General features: G+C 49.2%; 3 protein-coding genes across 12 annotated transcripts; 2 read left to right on the plus strand and 1 right to left on the minus strand.

The window, feature by feature from the left end:
* Positions 1 to 155: 155 nt before the first annotated feature.
* On the minus strand, positions 156 to 9,857 carry zgc:153896 (ectonucleotide pyrophosphatase/phosphodiesterase family member 7). 2 transcript variants are annotated; one of them, XM_004571059.3, is made up of 6 exons: positions 9,039 to 9,857; positions 7,237 to 7,547; positions 3,557 to 3,702; positions 1,167 to 1,790; positions 805 to 1,075; positions 156 to 340 (listed from the first exon to the last, which is right to left on the minus strand). In XM_004571059.3, exons 2-6 carry the CDS (start codon positions 7,484 to 7,486, stop codon positions 267 to 269), a joined length of 1,365 nt encoding a protein of 454 aa, XP_004571116.1. In that variant the 5' UTR covers positions 7,487 to 7,547; positions 9,039 to 9,857; the 3' UTR covers positions 156 to 266. The 2 variants fall into 2 exon arrangements, with proteins under 2 accessions (XP_004571116.1, XP_076742547.1); XM_076886432.1 differs by lacking the exon at positions 9,039 to 9,857 and having other exon boundaries at positions 7,237 to 7,709.
* Positions 8,243 to 10,535, plus strand: LOC101469260 (small ribosomal subunit protein uS12m). Of its 2 annotated transcripts, none has more exons than XM_004571061.6 (3): positions 8,243 to 8,452; positions 9,881 to 9,931; positions 10,005 to 10,535. In XM_004571061.6, the coding sequence occupies exons 2-3, from the start codon at positions 9,883 to 9,885 to the stop codon at positions 10,385 to 10,387; spliced, it is 432 nt and encodes a 143-aa protein (XP_004571118.1). In that variant the 5' UTR covers positions 8,243 to 8,452; positions 9,881 to 9,882; the 3' UTR covers positions 10,388 to 10,535. The 2 variants fall into 2 exon arrangements, with proteins under 2 accessions (XP_004571118.1, XP_076742561.1); XM_076886446.1 differs by lacking the exon at positions 8,243 to 8,452 and adding an exon at positions 8,540 to 8,544.
* A 142-nt stretch (positions 10,536 to 10,677) lies between these two features.
* On the plus strand, positions 10,678 to 21,481 carry LOC143419497 (uncharacterized). Of its 8 annotated transcripts, none has more exons than XM_076886413.1 (11): positions 10,678 to 10,787; positions 12,137 to 12,845; positions 12,922 to 12,994; positions 13,366 to 13,478; positions 14,580 to 15,280; positions 16,373 to 16,681; positions 16,862 to 16,922; positions 17,631 to 17,938; positions 18,037 to 18,126; positions 18,376 to 18,529; positions 18,732 to 21,481. In XM_076886413.1, the coding sequence occupies exons 4-11, from the start codon at positions 13,415 to 13,417 to the stop codon at positions 19,457 to 19,459; spliced, it is 2,415 nt and encodes an 804-aa protein (XP_076742528.1). In that variant the 5' UTR covers positions 10,678 to 10,787; positions 12,137 to 12,845; positions 12,922 to 12,994; positions 13,366 to 13,414; the 3' UTR covers positions 19,460 to 21,481. The 8 variants fall into 8 exon arrangements, with proteins under 8 accessions (XP_076742528.1, XP_076742535.1, XP_076742538.1 ...); XM_076886420.1 differs by having other exon boundaries at positions 12,586 to 12,845; XM_076886417.1 differs by lacking the exon at positions 10,678 to 10,787 and adding an exon at positions 10,804 to 11,096 and having other exon boundaries at positions 12,586 to 12,845.
* The last annotated feature ends 327 nt before the right edge of the window (positions 21,482 to 21,808 follow it).

The raw sequence follows: 21,808 nt of genomic DNA on the forward strand, positions 1-21,808 counted from the left end.
ACATCCACCAGAGGCTCCCGCAGTCCTCACAGTATCAGACACAACCTGATAAAATGTCCAACCAGCGTTCAGTCTGACCGAACGGAAACGCCTCCGAGAGGAACATCAGGTGAAACACAACATGTTAAAAAGGAAACAGAAAATAAGCCTTTAAAAATGTTCACGTTGTTCATGTTTATTGGAGAAGCAAACGTTACAACATTCAGAGTGAAAGTAAATGAGGAAACCGCTGACTCCAGCTGTAGGTCAAACTGATCCTGGACCAGTTACAGCACGGCGAACATGGACAGCAGCATGGCCAGCAGCAGAGCCACGGACAGCCGAGCTCCCTGCGATCCAGCTGGAAAGGAAAGGAGCGTCGTGGTTAACGTGCACGTCACATGATCTGCACTCAGAGCTGAAAGCTAAGCTAGGCTAGTTTTTACCTGGTCTTATTAAACTCTCACTTATGATATGAAATAATTCTTTGATTGGACTGGAGACGCCTTCAAAAGCTGGCTGTAGGTTCAGCATCTTGTATCAGTGATGATGAGCAGTGGGCGGAGCCAGAGTTTTTAATGTGAATGCCTGACGACCAATGGCACCAAATGATACGGACTTATGACAGGTCTGTAAGCAATGTACAGAATTCTACCTTTTTATAGATGAAATGATTTATTTCATCTTCAAAAGTTGTGAGGTGGCGAGTTGATCTGCGAGAACGTGAACTGACCCTGAACTCAAGCCAGACTTAAAAGACGAGTCTACCTGAACCTTGGATAACAGACCGCTACTCTAGAAGAGCGTCAGACGAGGGCAACGCACCTGTGGTAAAAGAGCCTTGCGGCGTTGTGAGCGAAGGCTTGGCCGTGGTGGTGGGGAGCAGCATGTCCTCGGTCACGCTCAGGGACCCGTTGTGCGGCGCTGGTTGGATCTGCAGCAGTTTGCACATCAGAGGGTAGATGTGGATGCTGTCGAATGGCTCGGACAGGTAGCTCCTCTTGAAGCTCGGGCCGAAGGCCCTGAAGATGGTCTTCATGTCCATCTCAGTGTTATGGAAGCCGTGGTCACCTTTATTCACGTAGACGATGAATCTCTGGTGTGAAACGATATGAAGTCGATATACGTTCTCTAGATTTGTTGAATTTTGCTCTTGGTTCTTGGAGGTAAAACGTTGGGGTACTTACAGAGTTCAGGTTGAATCCCAGATCTGCGATGATCACGATGGGAGGCAGACGCTCACTTTTGGCGAGATGGAAGCTTTCTGGAATCTCGTTTTTCTTGTACACCGTGATATTGGGCACGTTGGAGAGGGCGTCAAAAACTTCCTGCTCCTTCCCCGGACGTGGCGTCAGGATGCCAAACCCACCGTAGTCGAGAATTTCAAATTTAGCGACCTCGAATAAATTCAGGTATTTGTTGAGGATGACCTCGTCTACCTGCGGCTTCTTCTTTACTGTGGTCATGCCGTGGTCAGAGGTGATGATGACATTCAGCCCGTCGGTCAGGTTGTGGCGATCGATAGCGTCCTTCAAGTAGCCGATGGTGCGGTCGATCTGACGGATGATCTCTTTCCGGTCCGGCGTGTCCGGCCCTTTGGCGTGGCCCACGTTGTCTGGCTCGCCGTAGTACAGCGTCACCAGGTGGAAGTCCTCCTCGGAGAACCAGCTCATCACCGTGTCGATCTTCTGACGCCACTCGGTCTCATTGTCGTCGGGGTGGCCGGACTCCTCCAGTAGCACTCGATTGACCCCTTGGCCACTGTAGTTGGCTCCGCCTCCGGGGAAGGAGAAGGAAGCTGTTTTCAGACCCTGAAATTAGAATAGTTGAACAGAATGGTAAGCACCACATCGCACTCCTGCTCTGTGATCATGTTATGGCTGCAAACAGCCCAGAAGTGTTGGAAGTAGAGCAGGGCGATATGGCCAAAAATATTTATCACGATATATATTTGAAAATTTGCGATAACGATATAACTGACGATATAATTGATGCGAGACAAAATACAACTCCACAACATTACTAGCGCAAAAAGACAACCTTCCATTTATTTTCACTTAAACAAGAAGCTGGTTTTTATGTACATTAAAGCTTTATAAAAATGTAACAGTGCAAATGCAAATTCCTTGCTGAAAGTTTAACCAAAAGGCATTTCCAGTAGAAATGGGCTGACATATCCTGAGCATAACCATGTATAATATCCACTGAAGTTAAAAAGAGGTGCTTTGCAACATTAAACTGCAGTGTGCAGTACGTATTTTTCGGACCATAAGGTGCACGGGATTATAAGGCACATTAAGCGAAACAAAGCAGTCAGATAAATCAAACTTTATTAAACTCATTCTTCTTGCTTCCTCCACTTCTGTACCATTGATTCATTAATGTTGAATTCTCTGGCAGCTGATCTATTCCCATGTTGTTGCAGTATATTAATGACTAACCTCGTATTGTGGATGGATTATCTCAGTTGTTCTCCTGACTGAAGTTTGGTCCGTTTACAGCATCCTGCCATGCGATTGCATTTGTCTCTAACCATGAGGAACCATCACGTTAACTTTTATAAGTGGAAAAGTGTTAGTGTTCGTCCTCCAGCTTCACTGTTTATGCTAACATAGCTGTGTCGCTAGCGGTCACGTAGCACATCATTATATAGCAGCTAGCCCAACTTCAGTAACCCTACAAACGTCACTGCTGTTTAGTTTCCTGTCTTCATTTATGTTGGAAGTGATAGCAGAGCTGTACGTTTGATTTTTTTCAGAAATCTCTCAGTCAGAACATGCTATATCATGCTTAGGTAACTAGCGAAACTAGCGAGCTAACTTCCGCTAGCTTCCTGCTAACTTCTAACTCCGTTAAATGTAATAACTTTTGTTTTCATGGATGCCTGGAAGTTAAACTTTATAGTTACACCTGGTAAAGCAGCAATGCTGATCGTTTTATTAAAGATGAAAGAATTTAGACAGTTTTTAACGCTCAGTGATGCTGCAGTGTTGTTTGACCTGAAGTATACGGAGTTTAGGACCCAGATTACTCCCAGATTTAAGAGCATCTTAGTCCGACAAATACGACAATAACAACGGCCGCTTGCATGTTCTGCAAAAAAATGTGCTTTGTCGTGTATCTGACGGACAAACACCAAACCAGTTCCACATCACGGAAGTTGCACCATTTTTACAAACCAGTTCTGGTTCATCTGTTTCACTCAACAATCGGCCATGTGCGTATGAAAACAAAGGCACTGCGCATGCGCGTTTTACTCCCATTCTATCGCGATATTTCATTTTCCTATCGTTGCCTAACATTATACCGGTATTACCGTGAACGGTATAATATGGCCCAGCCCTAGTTGGAAGCACTCTCGCGTTCACAGGAAGCAGCCAGATTTCATCCAGCTTGGTTTCCCGTTTTTTATCAGTGATGTTCCTGAAGAATCCAACTTTTCCTCGAATTAGACAAACATAGAAATCGCACCTTTAGATGTGGTCTACTTTCTACATCTGGTGCTCTCCTGCGTGTTTGGTAAAATAACCACAGTGTCCTCCTGTGTCAGTGCAGCTCATCCTTCACCCCGACTCACCTGGTTCTGAGCGGTGATCCACAGCGGCAGAGCTCCGTTGTCCCACCACTCCGATCTTTTCAGCGTCTCTTTGTGAGGAACTTTCAGGTTCGTCTCTTGGTTGAACATCAAGTTATGGACGACTTCATGATCCTCCACCCATCGGCCTAACGAACACACAGGAAGGTTTTAGCACATTTCACTGCACCGCTCTGGAAACTGAAAGCAGACAGAAAGTAAGATCCTTTATTTGAGAGGGACTATCAGAGGTCGGATATTAGTGATCTTTTTATTTAGGAGTTGGAGACGATGTGAAACGCCGACAGAAGCTGAGCCAGATTTTAGGTTGTGCATGGCCTTCGCTTTCTTTCCCCACAGGTAAGGAGGTAAATAATCTACAGATTGTCTGGAGGGATTTGCACACATCTGTGTTTTACTCTATGTGCAACTTCTGAGACATAAATGCATGAGGTCACAGGCTTGAATCCTGGACAAGCAGCAAAGCAAGCAGAGATGTTTGTGCTGCACAGCCGATCTACACTGTGCAGGCTGAATCAGCAGGTATCACCAACTAAACCAATAAGGAAGCTTTTATTGGCTGAAAGGCCACGAGGGAGATGCATTAGCGAATGTTCCTCCCATCATCACAGGCTGTCCTCCAGGCACAGCTAACAGACCAGACCGTGGGATGGGCGTCACACACAGTCTGCAAAAGGTTCAAGTTGAATGTCAGAAAGTGTGGCGGCGTCAGCAGCTGGTTAACATCATCGTCGCGTGTCCGTGACCCTCGGCTCAGATTAAACCTGTCCCCGGAGCAGCAGTCGCTGGACTCTGGTCTCAGACGGGTTTATTTCCCAGCAGCACCGTCACAGCTTATCTCTCTGGCTTCCTTAACTACATGGACCTAATCTGAGGTCACTGATTTGATGCATTATAAATCAAACTGCTCACATACATGACAGCTAACCCGTCTGATAGTGCCTGTGAAAGCAGTTTTTAAATCATGTATATTACAGATTAAAGCTGCACTCAGAGGCGTATTATCAGCAGCACGTACTGATACATCAGCAGTAAACTGACATGTTATGGAGGAGCGTGTCTGCTCCAACTCGCTGATCCTGATGATCACAGTCCAGCTGAGGCCGGTTATCAGCCCGACTCTACTGTGTGTGGCTCCTATCCAGCTGTTTTTAGCACCACGTCTGCACAACCTGTTCTTTGCTGCTCCGGTCTCGTTGTTTTAATGTCTTGGTCACAGAAATTAATTAATATTTTCAAAAAGCCTTAAAATAGTTGTAAAGCAGCTAAAGCAAACGGCTCTCGCAGTTTGTAAATTATAACATTTAAGATATTGATTTTTTTTCTGGAACATCTCTCCCAGATTTTTCCGAATCAGAGAGACTTTATTAATCCCAGGGGGAAACTGAGTTTTCATACCTACAAACATCCAGCATAGGGCTGGGTATCGTCACTGATTTCTAGAATCGATTCAATTCCGATTCACAAGGTCCCGAATCGATTCGATCCACGATTCGATTTGAATCTGGGAAATTTTGACAGTCAGAAATATAATTCAGATCAGCACATTTACATATTTCTGTATCAATAAAAAGGAAGCTGACACTTTCGAGACTTTATCAAAGGTGTGAGCATCACAGCAGAGGCCTTTGTGTCAAAGTAGCTGAAGATAAAACAGAAAAACATGAAGGTTTTCCTGTTCTGGGATTTTATAAAAATATTCTGCAGTAGATCAAAAACGAAAGAAAACCATTAATCAACACATGATTGTAATCTGAAGTTACAGCGGTTTTATTAGAGACACGGCGTTTTGCATTTTGAATAATTTTAAAAAGTTTACATTTGTTCAGTATTGAGCAGCAGAAATGAGGTTTTCTTTTCAGAAGAATGTAAAAGGGAAAAAACAGCGGCCGACAGCCTGTAAACAACAGTAGACTGGTGCGTAACAAGCAAGCGAATAATGAAGAAAACAGAGAGAGAGAGGGAGAGAGGGAGGGAGGGAGGGAGAGAGAGAGAGAGGGAGAGAGAGAGGGGGAGAGAGAGAGAGGGAGAGAGAGAGAGAGGGAGGGAGAGAGAGGGAGGGAGGGAGAGAGGGAGAGAGGGAGGGAGGGAGGGAGAGAGAGAGAGAGGGAGAGAGAGAGGGGGAGAGAGAGAGAGGGAGAGAGAGAGAGAGGGAGGGAGAGAGAGGGAGAGAGAGAGAGAGAGGGAGGGAGAGAGTGGGAGAGAGAGAGAGGGGGAGAGAGAGGGAGAGAGAGAGAGAGGGAGAGAGAGAGGGAGAGAGAGAGGGAGGGAGAGAGAGGGAGAGGGAGAGAGAGCTGTGCATCGGGGTGGAAGCAAAACAGTGAAAGAGTGAATCATGACGATGTTCATGTGAAGCGTAGTTTGGATCTTCTTCTGCTGCTGGTTCGGTCAATATTGTTTGGAGAGACATCAAACTAACAGCTTTAGAATCGGCTCATAAAGGACGTGAACACAAAGCGCCGACAGATCAGAGTCAGCGAGCTGTCGGCTTCCAGCCCCGACCGTGAGAAAGTCACATCTCACTGATTCTGATCCGCGGGTCCATGCTGTGTGTTTACGTCTTTGTGTTCCTGCTCTCATTTACTGTTTTAGCTGTTTGGTGGTTGTTGAAATTTTGTGAGGTTTCACCAGAGATTCTGGCATTTCAGGAAAAATAAATTTATATTTAAAAATCGATTCAGGATTTTAATGAATCGATTTTACGTTATCCAAGCCAGAATCGATTTTAATCGATGAATCGATTATAAAAACCCAGCCCTAATCCAGCACTCATGTAAAGTGCAGAAACAGATATTAGTAGATAAAGACAGAGGTATAAATACAAAAGGACACAAATATATTTCCGTTCATGTTGATCAGACAGATTTCAGCTGCATCATGAGACTCCGTTCGAGTTTTGTTGCTCCTGTACAAACTGGAACTGGCAGGTTTGAGTCTCTCACTCTTATCCTCACTGACCTGCACTGGCTTCCTATCAAATACCGTATTGATTTTAAAATACTATTGCTTACCTTTAAAGTTACACACCACATTGCTCCCAGCTATCTTGTTGAACTTCTCAGCCTGTACACTCCTAGTAGAGCACTGAGATCTCTTGGGGGAACCAAGGGCACGGTTGGAGACCAGAGGTGATCGTGCTGTTGCCACAGCTGCAGCCAAACTCTGGAATGACCTTCTTACTGCTATTCGTGAGTCTGAATCAGTCCAATCTTTGAAATCGCGATTGAAAACCTTTTTATTCAACCCAGCCTTCCCTAGTTAGTGTCTGTATCCTGCAAATGTTCTTTATGTAGTTTTAATCATTTAAATTTCATTTTGTTGTTGAATAGTCGAGTTGTTTGTATTTTCTTTTACATATTTTCACTGCGCTGTGGCTGATTAGTGCTCTCCACCTGTTGGTGTATTTATTCCCTGTAAATGTTGCCTTTCTATAAATGATTGTGTTACTGTAAAGCACGTTGGTGTACTGCTGGTTTTAAATGTGCTATACAAAGTTGTACTGTATTGTCTTGTACAAATATTAAGTACTTTCAGGTATTTAATATTTGTACTTGTACAGTGTGTGTACTTTCCAGCGCATGCAGTATTCCTAATGCAGTACTGGCTGTGACTGCTGCAACTTTGAAACTAAATTGATATTAAAATGAAGTTGTCATGGTTACCGGTGATGGTGGTGAAGTGGGACGGCGAGGTCATGGTCAGCATCGGAGGGGTGATGTATTTGGCCTTGACCCCGTCCGCAGCCAGCTGGTCCAGGTTCGGCGTGTCCACGTCCTGGTCGTAGTCCCACCTGAAGCCGTCGAAGGAGATCAGCAGCAGCTTGTTACTCGTCATCGCCGCCTTGCTCAGAGGCTTGGCGGCAGCGCAGACGACCGCCGTCAGAACCAGGAGCAGCTGCGGCCTCATCTTCATCTTCACTCCGACTGACTGCAGCTCGGAGCGAGGCTGTAGCTGCTTTACCTGTCCTGCACACCTGTGGACCACCTGGTTAATGTGTAACCGTGTCTGATAGAGATCAGCTGACATGTGTGAAGCACGAAACCTTGGAGCCTCAGCCACTTATCAGGACTTGAGCTGACCTTCTTGAATCGGCTCTGGCTGAAAACCCCATTGCAGAGTAATTACAGAGTCTGAAACCAAAGTGCGCCACCTGTACTCCTGAACTGATAACAGAGCCAAATGCAATAAAAACAGAATAATACACAATGATAAGCAGGAAAAAACACATTTAAATAAGTGTTTAAATAAAGTGTTGGTGACGATGACGTTTATTACAAACTGTAGAATACAATGAAAACGTACAGAGAAGCTGCGAGGAGATGAGTCGTGATTTCTGACAGGAGAGCGGCACGAGTGAAAAGGAAGGTTTAAAGACCGAGGTGAGGCCTGCTGTGAAGGTCTGAGCATGTGCGGAGGAGGGAGGAGAAGAGGAGCTCAGGAGGTTCATGGATGGACGGCAGGAGGAAGAAGAAGAAATCAGGAGAAACGCGAAGTGACCCCGTCCGCTGGTCCTGGGGCGCCTCTGTCAGTGCGCCCCAGGGCAGCTGTGGCTACAATGTAGCTGCCATTGCCAGTGTGTGAATGGGTGGATGTAGTGTAAAGCGCTTTGGGGTCCTTAGGGACCGAGTAAAGCGCTATACAAATGCAGGCCATATTTCGTCCTGCAGGGGGCAGTAATGCGCCAGTGGAGGCCGCACTGACAGCGGAAGGATTTCCGGGTTGTTGAGAGGTCGTGGTGCTCGTGCCGCGACGTCCTTGATAGATTTCACTGGAATGCCGTCAATACTTTGACCGGTCAGAGTTCCGATTCCTTCCGCCGGCGCGGAGGCTGTTTGTCCGGGACTCTCAGCAGGTGTGCGTGGAGCGAGCAAACTTCCGGTAACCCCTGTGTGTGTGCGCGTGTGTCCTGAAGCTAGCCGATGTTAAGCGTTAGCCACGCTGTCTACGTATAAACATCAGCGCGTGCACAGGTGTGCTCCTTCCACAGGAGTTTAGTGCAGGGGTGGGCAACTCCAGGCCCCGAGGGCCGGTGTCCTGCAGGTTTTAGATCGCACCCTGGGTCAACACACCTGAACCACATGATTAGGAGAACCTCTGGAGAACTGCAGGAGCTAATTTAGCCTTTAAATCAGCTGTGTTGGTTCAAGGACACCGGCCCCGAGCCTGGAGTTGCCCACCCCAGGTTTAGTGGAACAACTGCACGCGTTCAGTTCTCGTGAGTTTAACAGACGTTAAACGCTGACGCGTGCACGAGGACCCACCGAGAGCTGCTGCGTGCTCGCGCGTAAAAACAAAGGTTTAATCTGCAGTAATTCTAGAGAAGCCGCGGAAAGCTCGTGTCCTGCTGCCAAGACGAACCTTTTAGTTTCTTTTCAGCTTCTTTGTAATCAGATGAATTCATGTTTCATATCGAGCAGGTTAGATTATGGTAACACGTCACTGGCTCCCAGTCCTGCACAGTCACCTTTTAAAATGGTTTCCATCAGCTCAAAGCTCTCAGCGGCTTGTTCTCCGAGTACGCCACCAGAACCCGGACACACCTGTCGGCCACCAGCTGCTGGTCTTTGTGCCCAGATCAGATCTCAGAGCTGAGGATGCTTCTAGTTACTGTGGTGCTGTTCTTGGCACACACTTCCTGCTGACCTGAGGTCAGTTAGAGAAACTGTTGTAGCTGTGACCAACCAACACCACCTGTACTGAAACGAGATGGCTGTAAACATGCTGTTAAAAACTTTATAAAGCACTATTTCTTAAATCCAGCTTCACACACAGTCAGTTCTAGAGAGCAGGGCTCCATGATGCAAATGAGCCTTTATACACAACGTGTTTCACGTGCAGTCTAACAGCTGCAGAGCTGCAGTTTTATGTTTTTGTACTGTTACAGGTGCTGACGTGTAATAACAGCCAAACTGACCTCGCAGGGAGGAAGTAAAGTTTCACAGCCGATGAGCGAGTCCAGCTGTCAGTGAGCTGTTTGATTTATAACACGAGACACAAGCCGAGCTTTGCGCCGACGCTCGTCTGATGGACAAAGACGAGGACCGCTCTGTTTCCTGAATAAATGCCAGAGTCCTGTGACGAGTCGTCCCAAACGCGTCGCAAACGTTTGATTTTAAAGTGCTGATGAAAAGTTTGGGCGGAGCTGACGTTAAAAGATGCAACCCGCTGAGGGGTCAGGTGACCCAGCCCAAAATACCAACCTGAAATAATGTTTCAGTATAGTATAATAGTATAATAGTGTTTGATGTGGGCGTGTCAGCTGATGGTTGACGGTCTCCTGACAGATGTTCTCGTCTGATGTTTCAGGAATGGTGTCTCTGTGGAGTCTGAGACCGGCACTGACGTCGCTGATTCAAGGTGTGTGTCAGACATCAGGTGAACAAGCGCCGACTTTATTTCAGTGTTTAACCATAAACCCCTCCCTCTGCAGCGTCCCAGCACGCCTCTGCATGGACCGCCCCCCTCCTGTCCAGGACCATGGCCACGCTCAACCAGATGCATCGCCAAGGGAAGCCCAAAGTCCCTCCCAAAGCCGTTGGAGCCACGTTTGGCCGCCCCCAGCTGAAGGCGGTCATCCTGAAGACGATGATCCGAAAGCCCAAGAAGCCCAACTCCGCCAACAGGAAGTGCGCCCGCGTGCGGCTGTCCAACGGGAAGGAGGCGGTGGTGTTCATTCCCGGGGAGGGGCACAACCTGCAGGAGCACAACGTGGTGCTTGTGCAGGGGGGTCGGACACAGGACTTGCCCGGGGTCAAACTCACCGTGGTGCGGGGCAAATATGACTGCGCTCACGTGGTGAAGAAGAAGCAGTAGACTGACTGTGGGGGGAGGGGTGCAAGGTGTGTGTGGTGACCTCCTGCCAGCGGCGGCGACGGTCCTGAGCTTCACTCAGCTCCATGTTTGTGATGATCTGCTGTCAGTGTCCAGAATTAAAGACACTTCCTGTTCATCCTAAAAAAAACCCACACTGTTGTTGTTGTCGTCACTTCAGTTTGAGTTGGTGTTTGTTTACAGGACGTGTCGAGGTCACATTTCAGAGGGAAGTCCCTAAAAAACAGGCAGCGCCGCCTTTCACAGAGGCAGCCTCGCCACCGTGTTGCATATTTGATGAAGAGATGAATAAGCTCAAATATTCAGTTTGCCTTCATGTGGGAGGAAGAATAAAATAAAGGCCTTGGCTTGACCTGTGTGATAACCTGTCCATGAGTTCCAGGTGAGTAACCTCCAGGTTGTTGCAGTCTCACCCGCAGAGTTCACAGGTGACTGTGAAGCTGCTGCAGATGTTGGTGAGGCTGAGGTGAAGTATGATGACGTAGATGGAAACATCTGGCTCCTTTTGTGTCACCTCAAGTGTGCGCCCGCCTCTCGCTGCAGTGTTGTTGTAGTTCACCTTCCGGCCAGCGGCGGCAGCACTGTTGGGTTCAGTTGGGACTCACCTGCTGTCTGGCTCTTCATTTTTTTTTAAAAACATTCTCCGGTTTTCAGTTCTCCTGGAGTCGGTGTGAGTGCTGCTGACAGACAGGTGAGAGCTCCATCCGTACACCTGCAGGTTAGCTCGCCAAAGGCGGCTGTGAAGCCTTTAAACCGGCGCTCCGCCTCCATCACAGCTAATTAGCGTTAGCATGCGCTAGCCGCACTCACAGCTAAGCATCAGCCGCTCTGCTGTCAGGGATGCTCCTGTAACACCGTCGGGTTTAGATCCTTTTTCGGGCGTTTCTTTGCCCATTCTGTACGGACGAGTGTGTTTGAAGCTCCGGGCTTCTCTCTGAACGCTTTACGTTAACATAGCGGGCTAGCTCCTAGGCTAGCTGATGGGCTAGCTGGCTGTCCGTTTGATGCTCCGAGTTAAAGCACCAAAAACCATCAGCGTGAGCTCCGAGCTGCTGTCTGTGTGATCAGGAAGCTCCGAACACACACTTTAATGCTCACCGTGCGGTAAAGGAAGAAGAAACAGACAGTGAGAGCAGACAAAGACACACAGCGCTGTGCAAAAGTCTTGAGCCACCTCTCATTTCTTTATGTTCTGTGATGAAAACGTGAAATATGTGCAAACACTGAACCACTCGGGCAGCTTCCTCCAGCAGCTCTCCAGCCTGCTGCTTTGGATGTTTCTGCCGGTTGTTCTGTTCCCTGTCAGGATGATCCCACACTGCTTCAGGGGTCCGGGCTCTGGGGAGGCCCATCCATGACTTATGGTGTTCCACAGTGACGGTCCCACACCTGGGGCTCAGGTGGGGCACAGAACAAGAGAAGAGGGCAATTTCTAATTTATTTGGAGCACAAACAAAATTAATTGAACATTTAAAAATAAAACGTACAAATGGATTTCAAACATACTGTTCATGTGGACAATACACATTTGAACAAAGTTTACTTTTTGTATGAAAGATATTTTTGTTGGTTTGTATTTATTTTGTTATAAAGTGACTTTTTAATAGCATGAAGCTTAAAGGTACATTCACATTTTCTGTTCAGTCTCTTTCGTCCTGTAGCGCTGGCACAGTGTCCTGTAATGTTATAACAGTGTTCTTACAAACGCACCGATGTGTTTCTTTATCTCAGCTCCCTGTGACCAACAGAGCGCAGCATGCGGTACCCGCGGAGTCGAGCTCGGCTTCCCGTGTCGTTTTGCCGTCGACTGTGCGGCAGCATCACGTTGCTCACGACTGTTCAGTACTTAATCCCACAATTGATCTGAGTCTAAAACTGCCTGTGGCGATCCACTGCATGTTTCTATCCAGATGTGCTTTCACTGCGTTGGCAGGTGCTGCCAATCAGATGTTTCTAGATGTTCCTGCATGGTGGATCAAACTCTGATGATCATACTTGATCAGTTTGATCAAAGCTCTCCAATGCTGGCTGACATGCAGCTGAAACCAGGACAGAGCCTCCACCATGTCTCACAGATGGCTGCAGACTCACTTTTGGACCTCCTGACCACCTCGCACATACTGACCATGATTTGAACAGATAAAGGTTAAATTCTCCTTGTTTCCCTTCTGTTGGAGAAGTGGCCCCCAGTAGGGTAGCGGTCTGTGGGGAGGAGGCGTCCAGTGATACGTGGAGAGGTCCGGAGGATGATGAAGTTAAGCTGAGTGATGCTGTGTGCAAATGGAGAGGAGGCGGGGCTGCGGTGTATCGATCTAGCTGATTCAAAGCGACCGATCAGTGAAACATCCGTCAGCGTGGAGCGCCGAGGCTTCTTTTCAGGTCACAAGGACAGAGGAATGAGAGAAGACTCCTGATGATGGTGTGCCACGCTGGCTCATCGGTGTGTCATCAGGACAGAGTGGTGTCGCAGACGCTGACGAACGTTTAAGGTTGATTAATGTTTGCTTCTGTCTCAGTGTGAGGATTCACTCCAGCCGGGCGACGGCGGCTTCATGCGGCTCATCTCAGAGGAAACCAACCAGGCTTCAGGTACGTCTGCACACTAACACTCTGTGGTGCTTTCATTGTGAGCAGGAAGCTTGTGAACAATTGTTTATTGGTCGGAGCGAATGTGGTTCAGGGACCGGAAGGTCGCTGGTTCAATCCCCAGCTCTCTCTGTCCTGGTCCTTGTGTCCTTGGGCAAGACTCTTCACCTACCGCCTACTGGTGTTGGCCAGAGGGGCCGATGGTGCGATATGGCAGCCTCTGTCAGTCTGCCCCAGGGCAGCTGTGGCTGCAGCTGTAGCTGCCTCCATCAGTGTGTGAATGTGAGAGTGAATGAACAGTGGGATTGTAAAGCGCTTTGAGGGTCTCGAAAAGCGCTATATAAATGCAATTATTATTATTATTATTATTTCAGAAGCCTGAAGGAGACGCATCAACACTGAGGAGGAGGAGAGCATGAGGAGATGAATGGAGTGAAGGAGGAGCCTGAGGAAACAGGAGAGGACTGTCAGCAGCTCCCTGCTCAAGGTTAGGGACCCTCGTTGGGTTATTTTAGTGTCAGAGCGGAGTTACGGGGGGAGCGCTGATATCAGGCCAAGGCTGGATCCAACAGCTCTGCAGGTATCAGCAACAGGCTGCAGGAGGAGCGTCTGCCCAGCGTCCTCCTCTACCGCTGCTCTTCTGATTGGTTTTCACGTGATTCATATTGAAAGTTGAAATCCTTTAAAACGTGATTTCTCTTTCTCCCCTTCTTTCCCCCAGTCAAGTCTGTCCCGCATTCAGTAAGTGAAAATAAAATAAACAATAAAAGGTGAATCAAATAGACCATTACGGCAAGGCTGGGATGGTCAATTTGGTAAAGTAAATCCGTTGGGCATCTTTCTTCGCCTTTAGACAACAATTCTGATGCAAAAGAGCCAAACGGGACAGGCAAAAAAAAGAAAAAAAAAGAAAATAGGAAACAAAATTGAGCTACTACTTTTCTATAGCAAATAGAAAAATATGCAAGACATTGTGTCCACCTGACTAGTCTATGTTCATTTAATGGGGATTTGAAATACTAAGTTGATCCCACAAAACTTTAAAATATATCTTTATACATTTTTTTATTCCTCCCAGTTTGCAGATTATGCAACCCCACTGTGTGCCCTTCAACTGCCACAGCAATGTCAGTGTCATTACTGTAAAAGGACATTTTAAAAGCGTGTGTAATATTCTTCTGATACATTCTTTCTAGGGTGTGCATAATATTACACGGCTCTTTGCGAGTACAATTACATGGCACTGCCTGGGACTGCGCCATATGAAATGAGAATGATTATGGCCAGTCTGAGTGGTTATGTTGGGGAAAGAACAGCGGGACTGTAACCTTCAGCACTAGGCATTGCTTATCTCTTCTACACACTGGGGAAAATGTGCTAATATAATTACTTTATAAGTATAAAGTATCCATGCTAAGATAATCCCAGTGGTCTCATCACTGTCCTCACCCATTACTATCTTCACATTTCATTCAACAGTCAAAGGTTAGATTTTAAAAATAAACACTCCAACATCAAAAAATAAATAAATAAAAATAATAAAATAAAACGTGATTTTAATGATCATTTATGTGTTTGTGTCCTGCAGGGGCGGGGCTCGATCCAGGTGTGCAGAGTCTCTCTGTACCAGATGAACCGGCTTCAGACAGCGCTCACCGGTCAAAGCGCCGCCACCGGTGCTCGGTATGCGGCCGGGAGTTTTCGCGTCCCTCCCGCCTGGTCGATCACATGACCGCCCACACGGGCGAGAAGCCGTATAGCTGCTCGCTGTGCAGCAAACGCTTCACAAAGAAGATAAACGTGGCGGTCCACCAGCGGGTTCACACCGGAGAGAAGCCGTATTCCTGCCCCGACTGCGGTGTCAGCTACGCCCAGCTCAGCTGCCTGCGGCGTCACCGGCTCGGCCACGCCGCAGAGAAACCCCACTGCTGCTCGGTGTGCGGGAGAGGATTCGTCCAGCGGCGCCACCTCGTCCAGCACGAGCGCACTCACACTGGAGAAAGGCCGTTCCTCTGCTCGCTGTGCCCCAAGAGCTTCGCCTCCAGGACGGGGCTCGTCGACCACCAGAAAACCCACACGGGACAGAACCTGTACTCCTGCTCCGTCTGCGAGAAGGTTTTCTCCACGGCGTCGTCCTTCAGGGATCACGTGAGGCTGCACACGGGGCAGCAGCCGCACCCCTGCTCGCTGTGCGGCAAGAGCTTCAACAGGCCGGGTCTGCTGAGGAAACACCTGCAGAAGCACGCCGAGCAGATCCAGGTGGTCAAAGTCGAAGGTGTCGACGGAGAGGTGAGTGTTACACAGGTGTGGTCACATGACTGCTGGAAGAGTGTGAAAGGAGGGATTGGTCTGTGTGAACAGTTTCCTTAGAAGTGTCACATTTTCCTTTTGTGTCGTGACTTAAAGTAGGCGAGAGGCTCGCTGTGATTGGCCGTTTCTGGCTCACGCGCCGCTCCTCGCAGTTTCTGTCTGTCATAAGCAATAAAATCAGGTTCAAGCTCAACGAACTGAAGCTTAAATTCACTTAGTTTCACTTAGTGTCACGCTTTGCCCTGACCTCCTCCAACTTCACACTGAAATCCTGGGAAAAGAGGCGGGAATTCATTTGGACCAGTCAAGCAGAATTCAGGACTCGGACGGATAACAGGAGAAACACCAAGTCCGAAGTTCTGTTTGGAGGTGGAGCTCACAGCGATCCAATTCAGTTTTAAAGCTCCAAAGGTTCTTTATATTGTACAGTAGACCCTACAACAATACATACAGAGAAAACCCAACAGTCATATGACCCCCTATGAGCAGCACTTTGGCGACAGTGGGAAGGAAAAACTCCCTTTTAACAGGAAGAAACCTCGGACAGAATCAGGCTCAGGGAGGGGCGGGGCCATCTGCTGTGATTGGTTGGGGAGAGAGAAGGAAGACTGACGTTCTCTGAGGAAACATCAGACAATTCCCAGTGAAGTCGAACAGTAACGTGTCCCCCCACAGCTGGAGAACCAGATGTTGAACACCAGGTGTTAACCTGACAGCAGAGCGCTGGGACAGGGTCCCCTCTGCTCTCCTGGTTCCTCTCAGGGATCATTTTGTCTCTTCAACTCCAGGTCGGACTCATTATCGTAGTCGACGCCCTTCTGACCCCCGAGTCTGCGATTCGATTCTCAGGTCTTTATTTTAAGACACAACGTGTCGCCACAGAGGGCGAGATATCGGGTGTCTCGTCTGCACTCAGACAGACATTATCAGCATTACCTCTGTTTATTCTCTGCTTTCTCTTCCCGAGCCTGGTTCTGTCTTCCTCCTTGTAAAGATGTAAAGCTGCTGCTGTGAGTTGGTTTGAGCTAAAAGTTGAAGCTTCAGGTTGTTCTCCGTCTGTCTGAAACTCAGGGGGAGATGAATCTTCACTGCTTCCTGTGTCAGAAGGACTTCTTGTCTGTGGAGAAGCTGCTGCAGCACCGGCAGCTCCACCAGAGGGCGCAGCAGTTCACCTGTGGCGTCTGCGGCCGAGAGTTCGGCCGAGCGTCGCGGCTGAAGGAGCACATGCGCTCTCACACCGGAGAGAGGCCGTACCAGTGCGACGTCTGCATGAAGCGCTTCTCTGTGCTCAGAGTGCTGAGGAAGCATCAGGAGATCCACGGCAGGGAAGAGTGCAGCACCGCCGCCGCTGACGACCAATCACAGCCTTCAGACCAGCCGGTGAGCAGTCAGCCTCGACTTCAGAAACATGCAGAAATTGGAAATAAGTGCAGAATGTAAGAGGATTATTTGACGTCCTCAATGGAGGACGTGTTTGAAATGTAGGAGCCGCAGGTTAGCTTCATAATCTGCTCACAGCTGATGCAGGTAAACTGACCTCAGATCTGCGCTCTGTTCCAGAAAACGGGTGAATCGCTCAGCGGGATGAAAGTGGAGAACGGGAACGCAGACTCGGCGACCGGTGAGAAACTCCAGCTCCTCGTTTCAGACGGGTCGGCCCGTTCGCGCTGCGGCAAAGCAGCTTTTCATTTCATGCCACACGTTATGTTCTCCACAGTTTAGCTGTCCGTCCTTTTAGTCTGTGAGAATCCACGGAGGCTTTTTCTCCTGAATGACTCCAGAGTGTAAACGTTATCCCTGAACATCCGTCACATCTCAGCTAACACCTTTCCTCGGCGCCGGTGTGCTGCTGTTGGATGTTGGCGTGCTCCTGCGTGTCCTACAGCAGATTAGCTGGCGAGGACTCGGGCGTTAGGCAGTGTGGTGAGATCGAGACTGAGCTGTGTGAGTGAATTTAGTGCGGCATGAACTGAGTGATGTTTGGAGAGAGCAGTGAGGTCTGAACAGCTGTGGAGGACGTTTGCAGAGGGTTGTCAGGTCCGGTGATTGTGAATAATTCTGCATCAGGGACCAAAATAAGAAAAAGGATGTGACATTTAAAGTGACTGAGCTTATTGTTGTGTTTTAGAAAGTGGAACAAGTTCCTCTCACACTGGTCAGCGTCACTCGGGTGGGCTGTGGCAGTGGGTAAATCTGTGTGGGTGGGAACAGGCTGAAGGAACCGTGGAGCTCAGGTTTACACTGAAGCGAGCTTTAACGATACGGCACCAGGTGACATGAACAGCTGAGTTACGCACGTCCTTCACTCCCTCTTCCTGTTCGTCCTCAGACGGGAGCACCGATACTCCGAAGGAAAGCTCCTCCCACAGCTGCCTCAGCTGTGGGAGGAGCTTCCCGGGGATGTCGGCTCTCTTGGAGCACGCCAAGGTCCACGACTCGGAGAAGCCGCACCGCTGCCCGGTATGCGCGAAGATCCTCAGCAGCGCGGCCACCCTGCGAGTGCACAGGAAGACCCACATGGCCGACAAGCCGCACGCCTGCAGCATCTGCCCCCGGAGCTTCCTGAAGCCCTGCCTGCTGCGCCAGCACATGAGGACCCACATCAGGGACGGGCTCATCGCCGACCCCGCCGACAAGGTGACGCCCAGACTTCAAACCTCTTTCATCTGAGCGTGCGTTTGACTGAAGGCGGGAGATAGAAACTGCACTCAGATCAGATTTTGTGCATCTTTCAGGTGTTCTGGTTCGACATGAAGATCGAGGGCGGGAAGGTGGAGCTGGGGATGAAGAAGAAGGAGGAGGTGGATGAAGGCGTGAATGAGCAGGTAAGAAAACAGCTGGTCTCAGGTGAACCTGTGTGCAGGTCTGAGGTGCAGAGCGAGGTCAGCACAGAACGCAGCAGCTGTAAATGAAAGGCCTCACCGACAGACGCTCCGGTCCTCTGTGTGAACCCGCGTGCTCGCCATTCACATCACGTCACACTGATTTTAAATTACTTCCATTTATCTGGAGACATAATCACGCTAACATTTAACTGTAGTTTGATTTCCTCCTGTCTTTGTCTACTTCTACAGACCTCCGTAGATGTTTTCACCGGAGTTGAGCCCTCTGTTAACAAACCCCGCCCCACTGAGGGGCGGGGCAACAGCGAGGAGCATAAAGAGCCAGACGTGAGCGGGCTGATAAACTCTGATGGTGAGGAAGAGGACTGGAGGCCAGCGCGCGGCAGTGAGTCTTCATCTTTAACTAATTAGTTATTGATTGTTCCCGACTGGCTCTGTGAGGGCAGCGGCAGTTTGGTTTTTTTCTAAATGATGATTGGATGGCTGCATGTTTGACCCTGAAACGCTGACTGCCCTCATAAAGCCTGCAGGCACTCTCCTCAGCAGCAGTCGGTGTTCCTCTGAGTTCTCTCTGATGTCTCTGACAGACCCTGACGGGCCCACAGACCCTGACGGGCCCACAGACCCTGACGGATCCACAGACCCTGACGGGCCCACAGTTCCTGATGTACCTTTACACCCTGATGGATCCTTAGATCGCGATGGGCCCACAAGTCCTCGCGGACCCTTGAATCCACAGGCCGACAGTGGGGCTGATGGGAAATCACGGCACTGCTGCCCCGTCTGCGGGCGCGACTGTTTCAAAGCGTCGGCGCTGCAGAAGCACCTGCGGATCCACTCGGGCGAGCGTCCCTTTCAGTGCCCCACCTGCAGGAAGAGCTTCATCCAGCACGTGCACATGACAGAGCACCAGAGGATCCACACGGGAGAGAGACCCTACACCTGCAGCATCTGCAGCAAGAGCTTCACCTTCTCCAGCGCGCTGCGCCGGCACCAGCGTCTGCACACCGACGCCCGGCCGTATCAGTGCCCCATCTGTCCCAAGACCTTCAAGCAGCGCAGCTCGCTCAAAGAGCACCAGCTGACGCACTCGGGCGTCCGCTACCAGTGCCCGCTGTGCAGCAAGAGCTTCAGCCGCGCCCTCGAGCTCACCTACCACGTGGACGTGCACTCGGAGGCTCGGCCGTACTTCTGCGACATCTGCCAGAAGAACCTGAGCGGAGCCCGAGTCTTCAGGAAGCACATGAAGAAGCACGAGCTGCAGCCAGCCGGGCTGAGGGAGGCCGGGACCTCCTCGACCAATGAGAGTCTCTGAAAGCGGTGAGAGAGGGAGGCCCGTGCTGGGAAAACCAGTGTGGACAAAAGTCAGCGAGTAACCAGTGAAACCAGTGTGAGTTCAGCCTCAGATATTAGAAGGACTTCAGAGGACGCGCTCAGTTAAATCTGCGTTAAAGGAAAGGTTCTGAGATGCTGTTAGCCCCGCCTCAGCTCACTTCCTGTTGCAGCTGTCATTACATTCCTGTCGTGGACGCAGTGAAGAAACAGGAAGAAGCATGAGCCTTCAGCCTGTATGCTAAGCTAGGCTAACAGCATCCCAAGTAACAGAACGAATCTCTGCCTCCAAACGAGCCACCGGTCCACGATCCGGCCGGCTGATTGGACCACACTGACCCTTTAACCAAAGTGCTTTTGGTGCCTGAACCACAGACGCGTGTCCGGATGTGACCCCTGAACTTTGCTGACAGCTTCTCATTTGGAGGTCACGTGTTTCAAACGAGAGGCGTGGTCACGAAGGGTTTTTCAAACTTTTAGTGCTCGTTGAATATTTGGTGCTACACATCAGCAGCCCTGGTTCTGATTTCATTTCTATAGAGGTAAAACAGCTGATACACGAAGGTCAAAGGTCAGCTACACAGAGGCCTTCGTGCTGTTGTAGAGTCTGAACTAAAAAACTGTCCCTGGACCAGTTTGTACACTTTTAAAGTCACCACGTCTTTAAAGCCTCTGAGCTCACCTGAACCTGAACCTGAGTTTGTTTCCGGAGCTCGAGCAGCTGCGTGTTCCTGCAGAACCACAGATTCCTCCACTACAACCAGGAAACACTAAAAGACGAGTGCTGAACGCTCCAACACTTCATCGCATCCTGAGGAAAGATCTGTGGAATTATGTCAACAACAGAAATATTCCCGTCACACGACTGATATTTTTCTACCAGCAGGTGGCAGTACGCCTCTATGAACTCTATGAAGTTTTATATCTACACTCACTGCCCACTTTATTAGGTACAGCTGCTGAGTTTACAGAGTACAGATCTCTGGAAGAAACTGCTCGGGTGGTGCCCCAGATCAGAGGAGAATGACCAAACTTATATAACTTATTATAACAAAGGTATGCAGAAGAGCGCCTCTGAGCACATCACACCCTGAAGCAGATGAGCTACAGAATATCTGCCACAACATCCAGGATCTCTCTGTCGGGAGGGCGTGATGGTTTCTTGGCACGTCCGTGACAAGTTCACCGTCCTCCAAACGCCTCCACAGTCACCACATGTCATGGATGCGGTCCACAGCTCTGCAGTAAGTCTGTGATGGTGTCACGTCAACACGGAGAGTCTCTGAGGAATGCTTCCAGAACCTCGTCGATGCTGGGAAGAAGAAACAGGGTCCAGTCCTGTACTGGCAAGGTGTAGCTAATAAAGTGGCTGCTGGGTATGATTTATCTTCTCTTGTTACAGCAGCTCAAGTTAAATACAACAACGTGTAACAGGGAGCTTAAATGAGTGGGATTATGTGGCGATCGTGGCTCAAGAGTTGGGAGTTCGCCTTGTAATCGGAAGGTTGCCGGTTCGAGCCCCGGCTCGGACAGACTCGGTCGTTGTGTCCTTGGGCAAGACACTTCAGCCGTTGCCTACTGGTGGTGGTCAGAGGGCCCGGTGGCGCCAGTGTCCGGCAGCCTCGCCTCTGTCAGTGCGCCCCAGGGTGGCTGTGGCTACAATGTAGCTGCCATCACCAGTGTGTGGATGGGTGGATGATTGTGTATAGTGTAAAGCGCTTTGGGGTCCTTACGGACTAGTAAAGCGTCATACAAATACAGGCCATTTACCATTATGTCCATGAATGAAACTGAAATCTCCGCCAGGTGAGAATACCTGTGAGAGTTTCTACGTCACGTCCAACAAACCTTTCACTTCCCCATGAGGGATTTTCCCACGAGTTGTAGATATTTCCTGTGTTTAAATGTTTCCATGTTCAGTCTGTGGGAAGCAGACAGGAATCTGAGGTGTCCCAGCATGGAGAGAGTTTATAATCTGAAACATTAAACTGAGACCTTCACAAACTGTTCGTGCATTTTATTATTTACATATCAAATGCATTTATGGGGTAAACGACCGCCGTCTCTGGGCTGTTCGGTGGTGTGCAGAGCACCACCTCTGATTCTTAGCTACATCTTCGCTCACCCCAACCGGCTGCAGCAGATGGCCCCGCCCCTCCCTGAGCCTGGTTCTGCTGGAGGTTTCTTCCTGTTAAAAAGGAGTTTTTCCTTCCCACTGTCGCCAAAGTGCTGCTCACAGGGGGTCATATGATTGTTGGTGGTTGTTTCTGCTGATGCAGAGTTTTCACTCTACAGTACGAAGCACCTGGGAAGGAAAAACTCCCTTTGAACA

Source organism: Maylandia zebra, linkage group LG1, assembly GCF_041146795.1.
Source record: "Maylandia zebra isolate NMK-2024a linkage group LG1, Mzebra_GT3a, whole genome shotgun sequence".
Taxonomy (NCBI): Eukaryota; Metazoa; Chordata; class Actinopteri; order Cichliformes; family Cichlidae; genus Maylandia; species Maylandia zebra.